Below are 13,171 nucleotides of genomic sequence, written 5' to 3'. Positions count from 1 at the left end.
GGCCCCCCATGGAGAACCTCGAAAATCAGGCAATTTATCGCTGAAAATTACTGAAATTGCAATGGCTACCCTGATAATTCTGATAAAGATATGAACATAACTTTTACATTTCCATAGAGCCTGAATTCCCTAGTTTCTTTAGTTGAAGATGAAGCATTGACATTAAGAGGGTGTATAGGGGGTTATCAGAACCACTGAAAGCAGAATTTTCATCTCTCTAAATTTTGGTCATTTTTAAGAGGCATTATTTCACATGCGCAGTGGCTTTGGTGGATGGTTTTACTGTTGCTGGAGAGAGGAACATCTACTGATTCAAAAACAATCTTCGTCTAATTGGGCCACACATAATGCAAGACGTGACAGGAGGGTCACACTGTAAAGTAATTGTCAGCATTCAGTCAAGGTCAGTGGTAAATGGGGTCAAAGTGCAACCACTATGTCACCTCAGAACGTTAGAATAGAACTTGCCACTGACAGTCTGACACTAAGGAAACACCTTGAACTTTATTAGACCAATAGGACTTAAACTGTGAAGTTTATTGTTACAATGTTTATTATTAGCAATCTTGAGGCAATAGAGACAAATACATACACTTGTGTTTTTTTCACCCTTTATTTTTAATTTGTAGGACAAAGGATGATGGAATACTGTAGTACTGTGTGTGTGTGTGTGTGTGTGTGTGTGTGTGTGTGTGTGTGTGTGTGTGTGTGTGTGTGTGTGTGTGGCGGGAGGTGGGGTGTCTTGAGAGTGAAATAGTTGGGGCAGAAGGAGCTTGGTATTGGTGGAGGCGATCCTTTGCAGCTGCCAAAATTCCTTCTTTCTTTGGATCGGCGGCGAGATGGAGATTATGGCCACATTTAAATCTGGGCGCTTTTTGCTTTTCATAGGCCTGGTCTCAGCACCTCATATGCCACATTTGAAGATTTGTTTGTAATCCAAAATCAATTGTTGCAGTCTTCTGACTTGGATGTTTACTTTAATGCAAATTTCTGCAGGAGAAAAAAAAAAAACACTTTACCAGGTATATCCTCTCTGTATTCTCTCAGGTTTAATAAAAACAACTGATACATTATCACACTGATAGATAATGATGTAAAATATAAATGTTTAATGTTCATGGTGTCCACTAATGTTTTGCACCCACCTTTTCTGGCATTTGTTGATAACGTCCTTGACAGTGACTTGGTCTCTCTGAGGGGCGAACCTGTCCACCATCTTGATAAGGTTAGGATGTGAAGCCAGGAATGCCAGGGTGTTACGGGCATGGGTCCTGTTTCAGACACAAAATACATCAACACTCATTGATGAGGACATAATAGTCATAAAAAATGGCCGCATTAAAGTAACATTATGTAGTAGTTGTACCTTATACTAGCATTCAAAACATATTCTGATGCCATTATGACTTTTTAATAGGGAGAATGGTGTGTCTACTGTCGTTGCATTACGTTTGACGCTCATTCATTCATATTCTATTTACAGTATGTACAAAACATACAGTGTTTCCTGGACGTAAACATTTTTCCACTAACTACTTCATTCTAATTGTGGTAAACACACAATTTCAAGTCCACTGCACTGACCATTTATTAATGATTTCGAGAGCTGATTGTTTTGATTTGGTAGCTGATTGGTTAATTTAGAAACAAAAAACAGCACTCCCACCTGACTTCCTGTGCACTGTCAATGGCCAGGCAGCTGATGGAATGGATAAACCGGTCAGTCAAGTCCTTTTTCCCTGACAGGACGCGGGATGCCCCCATGACCTCTGCCAGTCTCTCCAGGAACTGAGCAGTGGTCTTCCTCACGGCCGCATTACGGTGCCTAAGAAAGTAGAGAACCATGACAAACCAAGAGAACCAGAGGAGACAACGAACCACAGAGCCAGGAGAACCAGGTGAAAAAGAGAACCATGTAACAGAGAGAACTGGTTGAGGACCAGTAAAACTGTAGCACAAAGAACCAGTATACAAGGAGAGAGTCTGAAGTGCAGGGTCACCAAGATTCTCTTTCCCCTCACCTGAGTCCTGTGTTGATGAAGGCGTTCATGCTGCGAGAGGGGGTGACGTTGAGCACCATGTACCCCAGTGCCAGCTCCATGTCCTCCCTGATGAAGCCGCTGGCCTCTCCAGCTTTAGGCAGCAGCGTCTGGGCTGTGCCCTCGGCCTCTGCGTCCATAGCTCGCCCCAGGTGAGCGTGCAGGTGGGCCAGCGTCACCATGGCAACTCGGGACACCATTGAGCGCAGGTTCTTCACCTGGGTGGGAGGGGTGATAGAAGAAAGATAGGTTACCACTCTGACTTGAAATATCTAGAATAGAGTTACAGCTGTGTGTTCTGTTCACAAAAGTGAATGCCCAGTATGATTATAGATTGTAGTGGCATTAAGAAATGTAAACTCATTGAACTATGTATAGCATCATTAAGTCATTTCAATAGACATTCTCTATCTGGTCTGAAACACAACAAATGCATCATGAGCTCCAGCTTGTTTTTCAGCAGAGAGCCTCTGACCTCGCGGTAGACGGCCACACACACATCATGCAGCCTGGGCAGCAGCACCTCAGCGTGGTGCTGGGACAGAGACCTGATGGAGGTCAGGGCCTCGATCTTCTGCTCCCTAAAGAGAAAACACACTCAACTCAGAGGAACATGAGGATACATAGACTTGACTTTAGCATATAGCCCTAGCATAGGGCAGGCTATCTTCAATGAAGGAACACATTCTTCTAACACACATATGTCATCATGTCTAGACTCTATGATCTTAGCTGAAAGCCTATCATCTGTCTGAAGTCAATATGTTAATGTAACCTACAATATCACAGCTAAAGGCCTGTAAATTGCTTAGATGTGTTAGCCTAGCCTATTTTAGCTACTGTTTACTCCCACCAGTCATCATCTCTGAGCAGCCTGAAGGCCTGCAGGATGGCCTGCTCAGGGCAGGACACAGGGGGCAGTTTGGCCAGCTCTGGGAGCTCCCTGGTCTGCTGGGTGCTGCTTGTCTGCTTCTCCACTATCACTCTCCTCTTCTTCACTTTCTTACACTCCCTCACTTCCTCCTTCCCTGCCAGAGACTCCATGGGCTTTTGCTCTGGGAGGTTAAAGGTCAAATGTGTTTGTCTGACATTCTGTCTACACTGGCAAACTATTACTATACATAATTATGTAATAACTGCACTGTGTAAGTAAGCTGTGTTATAACTGTATGATGTGTTCTGTATGTGCTGCTCAGTAATCTCTTTATATTGAACACCTCATGCCCATTTGTAGATTATTTTCATGTTACAACCAAAGCTATATGAGACAATACTGAGTGACTGAGTGTGTGTGTGAGATGGGGTAGGGGTGTGTACCTAACTCTCCTAACTTCACTACTCACCTGTCACAGCAGTGGCCACACTGAGTGATGTTGTTTTCTTGAAGCGGGGCAGTCTGCTGATGAACTGTCTCTGACAGGTTGCCTGGGGTTTAGCTGTCTCTGGGGGGGCAGGGACAGTGGAGGCAATAGGTGGAGTGGAGCTGCCTCTGCCATCTGAGACGTGCTTGAGGACACTGTTGCAACGGAGATCAGTGAGTCTGACCTCCTCAGTGACTCTAAGGGGCTCCTGCATGCACCCCACGTCCTGGGCTTCAGCTTGACCATCGCTGTCATGGTTTAGGTCATGCTGGACAGCTCTGGCACAGCGCCTGGTCCTGATCTTGTTTGGCTTGTTCTGGCTTTCTCCTGTTTCCTCAGGTGGAGCAGGTACCATGCTGCCAGTAGCAACGCCACTCGGGGCTCTGTCATGATGGAGCGGCTTCAGTGGGTGAGCGCGATCAAGGCCTGTCAACTTCTTCCTACCTAGGGATCGGAGGGCACCTCGTTTGGGAGCTGCAGAGGGGAATCTGTCACCTACCAACAGCTGCATCAGGACCGGGTCTTGGACCTTGGCGATCGCGGGCAAGGAGGGGAATGAGGCGCTGGACCGCTGCTGCTGGGGGGGTGCAGGGCTGATAGGGGGCAACAGCTTGCGCTGGCCAGGCGCTACACCGGCTCTGAGCGGCTGCAGTGAACCGCAGAGCATTGTGGGATTGTGTTCTGGCGGCAGCACAGGCTCAACATGAGGATGATGATGAGGATGAAACAGCTGATGCTGAGACTGCAGACAGGAAGGAGGCAACACGTCATCAAACATGTCACACACACACGCACACACACACAGACACACACACACTGCACTATCAATGCAAGTGTAATACTATTGTGTATATGAACCATAAACAAAAGCAATGTTGGATGTGGTGATCCCTGAAAGTTTCTATAACCTAGTTCTAGGTAACCATTAACCCATAATTGTGGTTGAGCCAAAGATTATTTAAGAATAGTTACCAGCAGAGACGGGTAACTAGACAATCTTTGGTTACCAGTTTAGGTCATCACACTAAATTTGACCTTTAACCTTTCTACTTTCTGAAAAAGGTCACTTTCTAAAGTGCGTTAGTAGAAGTGTTATGTATCACAACTTATTATAGGCACCAGAAAATAAGGGATACAACATTTACCAAATATTTAGGCTATAAAATGATATGTTCAGCTATAATAAGATTGTTGAGGGAACTCACAGAGGTGTAGTTGTTCGGCATCTGTTTCTTCAGGTGCTGCCGCATTATGTTAATTATCTCCTGGTTTTGAGCTCGGATTTTATCCAGCTCTCCTTTAAGACTTTGGGAATCCATTGAACTGAAAGCGAATATTTTCACAGACAGTAGCCAGCCTACACTTCCAACTTGGTGATGACAATGAACTGAAATAAACGCCTTACAAAACCGTGTCAAAGATGGTTATGCAAAATTTGATTTTAGAAAATCGAAAAGGATCTACTGAAAAGTAAGTGTGTTTCTTTCTGAGAAGTTTCAACAACTGAAATAGTTTTCGCCCAGGGTGACAGGAACGCTATTGTGACCTCATAACTGTGACGCATGTTGAGATTCTTCGACGTCTGTTGCTGGACTGTTGAGGTGCAAATAAATTAGTTGTAGGCTAGCCTATCGGCCTACGTTACAACCAGCAATAGCAGTCGCTATTATAGATATTATAGTCGCTATTATAGATAAACTAACCATAACGATCGAAAGCTAAGTTATTTTAAGTAAATGTAGACTTATAAAACGGACCTTCTCTGGCCAACAACTTTAATAAGCCTAATATTTGATTTGAGTTCAGTGATTTCTGCTTAACCCTAGCCTACAGTTGGCAAAATGATTAGGCCTATACGATGAGCAGATATTATTCCATTCCAAAAACTCAACTACAGAACAAGAGCAATCAGGCAACTGCAGACCCCATTGCCCATGTCACACATTTTATCAAAGTAAAACCAAATTCCAGAATCGGATTGGTCCCTGATTCGGCATCTGATCATGTAGGACCGGAATATGGTTACCCTCTGGTAGTTGCCTTCACAAATTTGCAGTAGGCCTACATCGGGACAGCGGCTTTGAAGTTATGCTAGTAGACACATAGGCTACCTAAGTACTCTCTCGCCCTCTTAGTGGGAGATAAGGGTAAAAAATAAGCTTCCACATCTTTTATTATGGTGATTCACGTGACATGGTGTTTTCGTTGTCCTTATTTGTTACTCGTTGTCAAACACGAGTAACAAATAATTGTATTGACACAATAAAACTTTATTGTTCAGAATATTAACTTTTATTGAGCATTGCATTGACCCCTTAGGTCAGATCATCACTGGGGTTCCATCATTTAGGCCTATGTCTTCTGTGTTAATTAACTGCGGAGTGGAGAGTGTCCTCTTCGCCTGTATTACTATGTGGAATAGAAGCTGCAGACAGGAGGGCACTGCAGCATGTGGTTAAGCAGGCTCAGCTCAGCGGACCATCGGCTGCAGCCTACCCAACATTGAGGACATATACACTAGCAGGACTAAATTTCGCTCCTACATGTAAATGTAGGAATGACAATAAAGCTTCCTTAAATCTTTGAATCTTGAATCTCCTTGAACACCAATGTCTGCATTTTCCATCAACACAATCAAATATCCCAAGTCATGCTGTTGTTTTGCCACTCTCCAGAAATACAACTAACTTCTAGTGAAGTGTGAACATGCACAGGGAACATGGAACCAGGGAACATAGGACCCAGGGAACAGGTACGCTCCCTTGTAAAGCTGTTGATCAGGTAGGACCCTTTTAGCTGGTTTTTAACTAACTGGGTATTTGTGTGGACAAATGGGGTTAAACTGACGACCAACGGTTTCCATGTGTTCTGCTGATTAAATGGGAACTGATGGGTAAAGTTCTCAAGACACTTGAGGTTGGTGTGAGAGAGGGGGTGTGTGTATGAGCAACCTACACGTTACTTATGCACTGATGATACCTACACGCACTGGATCATCTACCTGAATCTCAATATGAATTAATGAATTGCATTCATTGTTTTGCACTTTTATGATGTCACCACATATTGGTTTTACCAAGAATATTTACCAATATTTAAATTTCAAAAATACACAACTATTTTAAAAACAAAATATGAAGCCATTTATTTCAACCCAATAAAATACAAATTGTAAAATAGCATTTTGTATTTGAAATACGTATTTTAAATACATGTATCATAAATAGTGTCCATCCCTGTTGATGAGAAATTGCTCTCTTATCAATCTTCTCTGGTGGAAGAGGAAACAAGGTCCTGTCTCTGTGGTCGGTTTAATATGGCATACAAATTGCAGGCTTCCAGTAAGCATTCTCTGCCACCTGGTGGATGTAGGGAGAAATGTTCATAAAAGAGGCAGGTATAGGAGGAGAGAGATCTCATCCTACAGTAGGTCTTCTTGAGTCTAATGGAATATTCAGTTGTCAAACGCTGACCAATCTTTTCTCATAAATGTCTCACTGGGGGAACATGTCCTGTTCATTTTAAGCTCATCTCAATATTAATTTTAGACTCAGACTGAGACTGTTCATCCGTTTGCCCACCATACATATTTGGGTCTATGCATATTCTGACCACTGCATCTCCAATAATTGGAATTGGAATTTCCACCTCTCATTCTCCAAAGTGCACTACCATGATGGCCCACCCTGCATTATTGTCTCCTGTCTGTGTGTCCCTTTCTGAAACTAGTTACTTCACCATCTTCCTAGCCACCAGGGGTGAACAGTAACTAAGAACATTTACTTGATTATTGTACTTAAGAGTCATTGGATGAGAAAACCAGGCAGAGGTTGGAAGATGGGGGTCGGCCAAATCGGCTCATACTTTGTATGTGTGAGAGGTATGTGGAACTATGGACAGCCATATGATTAAAACCCTCAAGCTATATTTCATTACTGAGTTCTGGGGGCCCCCCTGGAGACCCTCGAAAATCAGGCAATTTATGGCTAAATATTACTGAAATTGCAATGGCTACAGTTCCCTGATAATTCTAATATAAAGATATGAAAATAACTTTTATATTTCCATAGAGTCTGGGTTCCCTAGTTTTACAGACCAAAAGTTGAAGATGAAGCATTGACATTAAGAGGGTGTAGGGTTATCAGAACCACTGAAAGCAGAATTTTCATATCTCTAAATTTTGGTCATTTTTATGAGGCATTATCTTACATGTGCAGTGGCTTTGGTGGATGGTTTTACTGTTGCTGGAGAGAGGAACATCTACTGATTCAAAAACAATCATCGTAATTGGGCCACACATAATGCGAGTCGTAACAGGAGGGTCTTTATGGGCATTTTTTTTGCCTCACATGTTGATGGTACTGTACTTCTGTAAAACTTTCTTGAGGATGTACAGTACAAAACTTAAAAGTGTTTCTTGAATGTACAATATTTTACTAACTCTTCACTGTATTCTACATACATGGTCTACACATATACATGCAAGTCTGTGCATACACACTCAGTAAAAAGAGGAAACTTCACTCAATTTGCCCATGCAGATTTTTTTGGTCTTTTAAATACATCTTCAAGATCTATATACAGACATTGATGTATCTGAGATATATCGTTTTACACTGTAAAGTAATTGTCAGCATTCAGTCAAGGTCAGTGGTAAATGGGGTCAAAGTGCAACCACTATGTCACCTCAGAACGTCAGAATAAAACTTGCCACTGACAGTCTGACACTAGGGAAACATCTTGAACTTTATTGGATCAATAAAGTTTATTGTTACAACATTTATTATTAGCAATCTTGAGGCAATAGAGACAAATACATACACTTGTGTTTTTTTCACCCTTTATTTTTAATTTGTAGGACAAAGGATGATGGAATACTGTAGTACTGTGTGTGTGTGTGTGTGTGTGTGTGTGTGTGTGTGTGTGTGTGTGTGTGTGTGTGGCGGGAGGTGGGGTGTCTTGAGAGTGAAATAGTTGGGGCAGAAGGAGCTTGGTATTGGTGGAGGCGATCCTTTGCAGCTGCCAAAATTCCTTCTTTCTTTGGATCGGCGGCGAGATGGAGATTATGGCCACATTTAAATCTGGGCGCTTTTTGCTTTTCATAGGCCTGGTCTCAGCACCTCATATGCCACATTTGAAGATTTGTTTGTAATCCAAAATCAATTGTTGCAGTCTTCTGACTTGGATGTTTACTTTAATGCAAATTTCTGCAGGAGAAAAAAAAAAAACACTTTACCAGGTATATCCTCTCTGTATTCTCTCAGGTTTAATAAAAACAACTGATACATTATCACACTGATAGATAATGATGTAAAATATAAATGTTTAATGTTCATGGTGTCCACTAATGTTTTGCACCCACCTTTTCTGGCATTTGTTGATAACGTCCTTGACAGTGACTTGGTCTCTCTGAGGGGCGAACCTGTCCACCATCTTGATAAGGTTAGGATGTGAAGCCAGGAATGCCAGGGTGTTACGGGCATGGGTCCTGTTTCAGACACAAAATACATCAACACTCATTGATGAGGACATAATAGTCATAAAAAATGGCCGCATTAAAGTAACATTATGTAGTAGTTGTACCTTATACTAGCATTCAAAACATATTCTGATGCCATTATGACTTTTTAATAGGGAGAATGGTGTGTCTACTGTCGTTGCATTACGTTTGACGCTCATTCATTCATATTCTATTTACAGTATGTACAAAACATACAGTGTTTCCTGGACGTAAACATTTTTCCACTAACTACTTCATTCTAATTGTGGTAAACACACAATTTCAAGTCCACTGCACTGACCATTTATTAATGATTTCGAGAGCTGATTGTTTTGATTTGGTAGCTGATTGGTTAATTTAGAAACAAAAAATAGCACTCCCACCTGACTTCCTGTGCACTGTCAATGGCCAGGCAGCTGATGGAATGGATAAACCGGTCAGTCAAGTCCTTTTTGCCAGACAGGACGCGGGATGCCCCCATGACCTCTGCCAGTCTCTCCAGGAACTGAGCAGTGGTCTTCCTCACGGCCGCATTACGGTGCCTAAGAAAGTAGAGAACCATGACAAACCAAGAGAACCAGAGGAGACAACAAACCAAAGAGCCAGGAGAACCAGGTGAAAAAGAGAACCATGTAACAGAGAGAACTGGTTGAGGACCAGTAAAACTGTAGCACAAAGAACCAGTATACAAGGAGAGAGTCTGAAGTGCAGGGTCACCAAGATTCTCTTTCCCCTCACCTGAGTCCTGTGTTGATGAGGGCGTTCATGCTGCGAGAGGGGGTGACGTTGAGCACCATGTACCCCAGTGCCAGCTCCATGTCCTCCCTGATGAAGCCGCTGGCCTCTCCAGCTTTAGGCAGCAGCGTCTGGGCTGTGCCCTCGGCCTCTGCGTCCATAGCTCGCCCCAGGTGAGCGTGCAGGTGGGCCAGCGTCACCATGGCAACTCGGGACACCATTGAGCGCAGGTTCTTCACCTGGGTGGGAGGGGTGATGCAGAATGATAGGTTACTACTCTGACTTGAAATATCTAGAATAGAGTTACAGCTGTGTGTTCTGTTCACAAAAGTGAATGCCCAGTATGATTATAGATTGTAGTGGCATTAAGAAATGTAAACTCATTGAACTATGTATAGTATCATTAAGTCATTTGAATAGACATTCTCTATCTGGTCTGAAACACAACAAATGCATCATGAGCTCCAGCTTGTTTTTCAGCAGAGAGCCTCTGACCTCGCGGTAGACGGCCAGACACACATCATGCAGCCTGGGCAGCAGCACCTCAGCGTGGTGCTGAGACAGAGACCTGATGGAGGTCAGGGCCTCGATCTTCTGCTCCCTAAAGAGAAAACACACTCAACTCAGAGGAACATGAGGATACATAGACTTGACTTAGCATATAGCCCTAGCATAGGGCAGGCTATCTTCAATGAAGGAACACATTCTTCTAACACACATATGTCATCATGTCTAGACTCTATGATCTTAGCTGAAAGCCTATCATCTGTCTGAAGTCAATATGTTAATGTAACCTACAATATCACAGCTAAAGGCCTGTAAATTGCTTAGATGTGTTAGCCTAGCCTATTTTAGCTACTGTTTACTCCCACCAGTTGTCGTCTCTGAGCAACCTGAAGGCCTGCAGGATGGCCTGCTCAGGGCAGGACACAGGGGGCAGTTTGGCCAGCTCTGGGAGCTCCCTGGTCTGCTGGGTGCTGCTTGTTTGCTTCTCCACTATCACTCTCCTCTTCTTCACCTGCTCCCTCACTTCCTCCTTCCCTGCCAGAGACTCCATGGACTTTTGCTCTGGGAGGTTAAAGGTCAAATGTGTTTGTCTGACATCCTGTCTACACTGGCAAACTATTACTATACATAATTATGTAATAACTGCACTGTGTAAGTAAGCTGTGTTATAACTGTATAACTTGTTCTGTATGTGCTGCACAGTAATCTCTTTATATTGAACACCTCATGCCCATTTGTAGATTATTTTCATGTTACAACCAAAGCTATATGAGACAATACTGAGTGACTGAGTGTGTGTGTGAGATGGGGTAGGGGTGTGTACCTAACTCTCCTAACTTCACTACTCACCTGTCACAGCAGTGGCCACACTGAGTGATGTTGTTTTCTTGAAGCGGGGCAGTCTGCTGATGAACTGTCTCTGACAGGTTGCCTGGGGTTTAGCTGTCTCTGGGGGGGCAGGGACAGTGGAGGCAATAGGTGGAGTGGAGCTGCCTCTGCCATCTGAGACGTGCTTGAGGACACTGTTGCAACGGAGATCAGTGAGTCTGACCTCCTCAGTGACTCTAAGGGGCTCCTGCATGCACCCCACGTCCTGGGCTTCAGCTTGACCATCGCTGTCCTGGTTTAGGTCATGCTGGACAGCTCTGGCACAGCGCCTGGTCCTGATCTTGTTTGGCTTGTTCTGGCTTTCTCCTGTTTCCTCAGGTGGAGCAGGTACCATGCTGCCAGTAGCAACGCCACTCGGGGCTCTGTCATGATGGAGCGGCTTCAGTGGGTGAGCGCGATCAAGGCCTGTCAACTTCTTCCTACCTAGGGATCGGAGGGCACCTCGTTTGGGAGCTGCAGAGGGGAATCTGTCACCTACCAACAGCTGCATCAGGACCGGGTCTTGGACCTTGGCGATCGCGGGCAAGGAGGGGAATGATGCGCTGGACCGCTGCTGCTGGGGGGGTGCAGGGCTGATAGGGGGCAACAGCTTGCGCTGGCCAGGCGCTACACCGGCTCTGAGCGGCTGCAGTGAACCGCAGAGCATTGTGGGATTGTGTTCTGGCGGCAGCACAGGCTCAACATGAGGATGATGATGAGGATGAAACAGCTGATGCTGAGACTGCAGACAGGAAGGAGGCAACACGTCATCAAACATGTCACACACACACGCACACACACACAGACACACACACACTGCACTATCAATGCAAGTGTAATACTATTGTGTATATGAACCATAAACAAAAGCAATGTTGGATGTGGTGATCCCTGAAAGTTTCTATAGCCTAGTTCTAGGTAACCATTAACCCATAATTGTGGTTGAGCCAAAGATGATTTAATAATAGTTACCAGCAGAGACGTAACTAGACAATCTTTGGTTACCAGTTTAGGTCATCAAACTAAATTTGACCTTTAACCTTTCTACTTTCTGAAAAAGGTCACTTTCTAAAGTGCGTTAGTAGAAGTGTTATGTATCACAACTTATTATAGGCACCAGAAAATAAGGGATGCAACATTTACCAAATATTTAGGCTATAAAATGATATGTTCAGCTATAATAAGATTGTTGAGGGAACTCACAGAGGTGTAGTTGTTCGGCATCTGTTTCTTCAGGTGCTGCCGCATTATGTTAATTATCTCCTGGTTTTGAGCTCGGATTTTATCCAGCTCTCCTTTAAGACTTTGGGAATCCATTGAACTGAAAGCGAATATTTTCACAGACAGTAGCCAGCCTACACTTCCAACTTGGTGATGACAATGAACTGAAATAAACGCCTTACAAAACCGTGTCAAAGATGGTTATGCAAAATTTGATTTTAGAAAATCGAAAAGGATCTACTGAAAAGTAAGTGTGTTTCTTTCTGAGAAGTTTCAACAACTGAAATAGTTTTCGCCCAGGGTGACAGGAACGCTATTGTGACCTCATAACTGTGACGCATGTTGAGATTCTTCGACGTCTGTTGCTGGACTGTTGAGGTGCAAATAAATTAGTTGTAGGCTAGCCTATCGGCCTACGTTACAACCAGCAATAGCAGTCGCTATTATAGATATTATAGTCGCTATTATAGATAAACTAACCATAACGATCGAAAGCTAAGTTATTTTAAGTAAATGTAGACTTATAAAACGGACCTTCTCTGGCCAACAACTTTAATAAGCCTAATATTTGATTTGAGTTCAGTGATTTCTGCTTAACCATAGCCTACAGTTGGCAAAATGATTAGGCCTATACGATGAGCAGATATTATTCCATTCCAAAAACTCAACTACAGAACAAGAGCAATCAGGCAACTGCAGACCCCATTGCCCATGTCACACATTTTATCAAAGTAAAACCAAATTCCAGAATCGGATTGGTCCCTGATTCGGCATCTGATCATGTAGGACCGGAATATGGTTACCCTCTGGTAGTTGCCTTCACAAATTTGCAGTAGGCCTACATCGGGACAGCGGCTTTGAAGTTATGCTAGTAGACACATAGGCTACCTAAGTACTCTCTCGCCCTCTTAGTGGGAGATAAGGGTAAAAAATAAGCTTCC

At 43.5% G+C, this 13,171-nt stretch overlaps 2 protein-coding genes and 1 long non-coding RNA gene across 4 annotated transcripts; 1 reads left to right on the top strand and 2 right to left on the bottom strand.

Moving 5' to 3' along the window:
* Positions 1-653: 653 nt before the first annotated feature.
* On the bottom strand, positions 654-4,736 carry LOC121719152 (TOG array regulator of axonemal microtubules protein 1-like). The gene is made up of 8 exons (XM_042104576.1): positions 4,606-4,736; positions 3,383-4,142; positions 2,893-3,094; positions 2,515-2,620; positions 2,022-2,257; positions 1,667-1,825; positions 1,146-1,271; positions 654-990 (listed from the first exon to the last, which is right to left on the bottom strand). Exons 1-8 carry the CDS (start codon positions 4,717-4,719, stop codon positions 978-980), a joined length of 1,716 nt encoding a protein of 571 aa, XP_041960510.1. The 5' UTR covers positions 4,720-4,736; the 3' UTR covers positions 654-977.
* Positions 1,808-4,819, top strand: LOC121719239. Of its 2 annotated transcripts, none has more exons than XR_006034209.1 (2): positions 1,808-1,898; positions 3,740-4,819. It is a non-coding gene; the product is annotated as an uncharacterized LOC121719239 (long non-coding RNA). The 2 variants fall into 2 exon arrangements; XR_006034208.1 differs by lacking the exon at positions 1,808-1,898 and adding an exon at positions 3,436-3,573.
* Positions 4,820-8,259: 3,440 nt separating this feature from the next.
* On the bottom strand, positions 8,260-12,563 carry LOC121719154. Its single transcript, XM_042104578.1, has 8 exons — positions 12,213-12,563; positions 10,992-11,751; positions 10,508-10,703; positions 10,131-10,236; positions 9,639-9,874; positions 9,284-9,442; positions 8,763-8,888; positions 8,260-8,607 (listed from the first exon to the last, which is right to left on the bottom strand). The coding sequence occupies exons 1-8, from the start codon at positions 12,324-12,326 to the stop codon at positions 8,595-8,597; spliced, it is 1,710 nt and encodes a 569-aa protein (XP_041960512.1). The 5' UTR covers positions 12,327-12,563; the 3' UTR covers positions 8,260-8,594.
* Positions 12,564-13,171: the final 608 nt, after the last annotated feature.

The sequence above is a fragment of the Alosa sapidissima genome, chromosome 9 (assembly GCF_018492685.1).
Source record: "Alosa sapidissima isolate fAloSap1 chromosome 9, fAloSap1.pri, whole genome shotgun sequence".
NCBI classification, from domain to species: Eukaryota; Metazoa; Chordata; class Actinopteri; order Clupeiformes; family Clupeidae; genus Alosa; species Alosa sapidissima.
Note: the sequence above shows the minus strand (reverse complement) of the source record. Positions and strands in the feature narration are given on the sequence as shown.

What these genes read in the sequence shown, in the direction of transcription:
- LOC121719152 (XM_042104576.1), bottom strand. Translation starts at nt 4,719, where the DNA reads ATGGATTCCCAAAGTCTTAAAGGAGAGCTGGATAAAATCCGAGCTCAA. An exon ending in GTGTGGCCGTCTACCGCGAG is followed by an intron (nt 2,258 to 2,514) that starts GTCAGAGGCTCT and finishes CCTCCCACCCAG; the next exon opens with GTGAAGAACCTGCGCTCAAT. An exon ending in TTCATCAACACAGGACTCAG is followed by an intron (nt 1,826 to 2,021) that starts GTGAGGGGAAAG and finishes CTACTTTCTTAG; the next exon opens with GCACCGTAATGCGGCCGTGA.
- LOC121719154 (XM_042104578.1), bottom strand. Translation starts at nt 12,326, where the DNA reads ATGGATTCCCAAAGTCTTAAAGGAGAGCTGGATAAAATCCGAGCTCAA. An exon ending in TGCCGAACAACTACACCTCT is followed by an intron (nt 11,752 to 12,212) that starts GTGAGTTCCCTC and finishes TCCTGTCTGCAG; the next exon opens with TCTCAGCATCAGCTGTTTCA. An exon ending in GTCTGGCCGTCTACCGCGAG is followed by an intron (nt 9,875 to 10,130) that starts GTCAGAGGCTCT and finishes CCTCCCACCCAG; the next exon opens with GTGAAGAACCTGCGCTCAAT.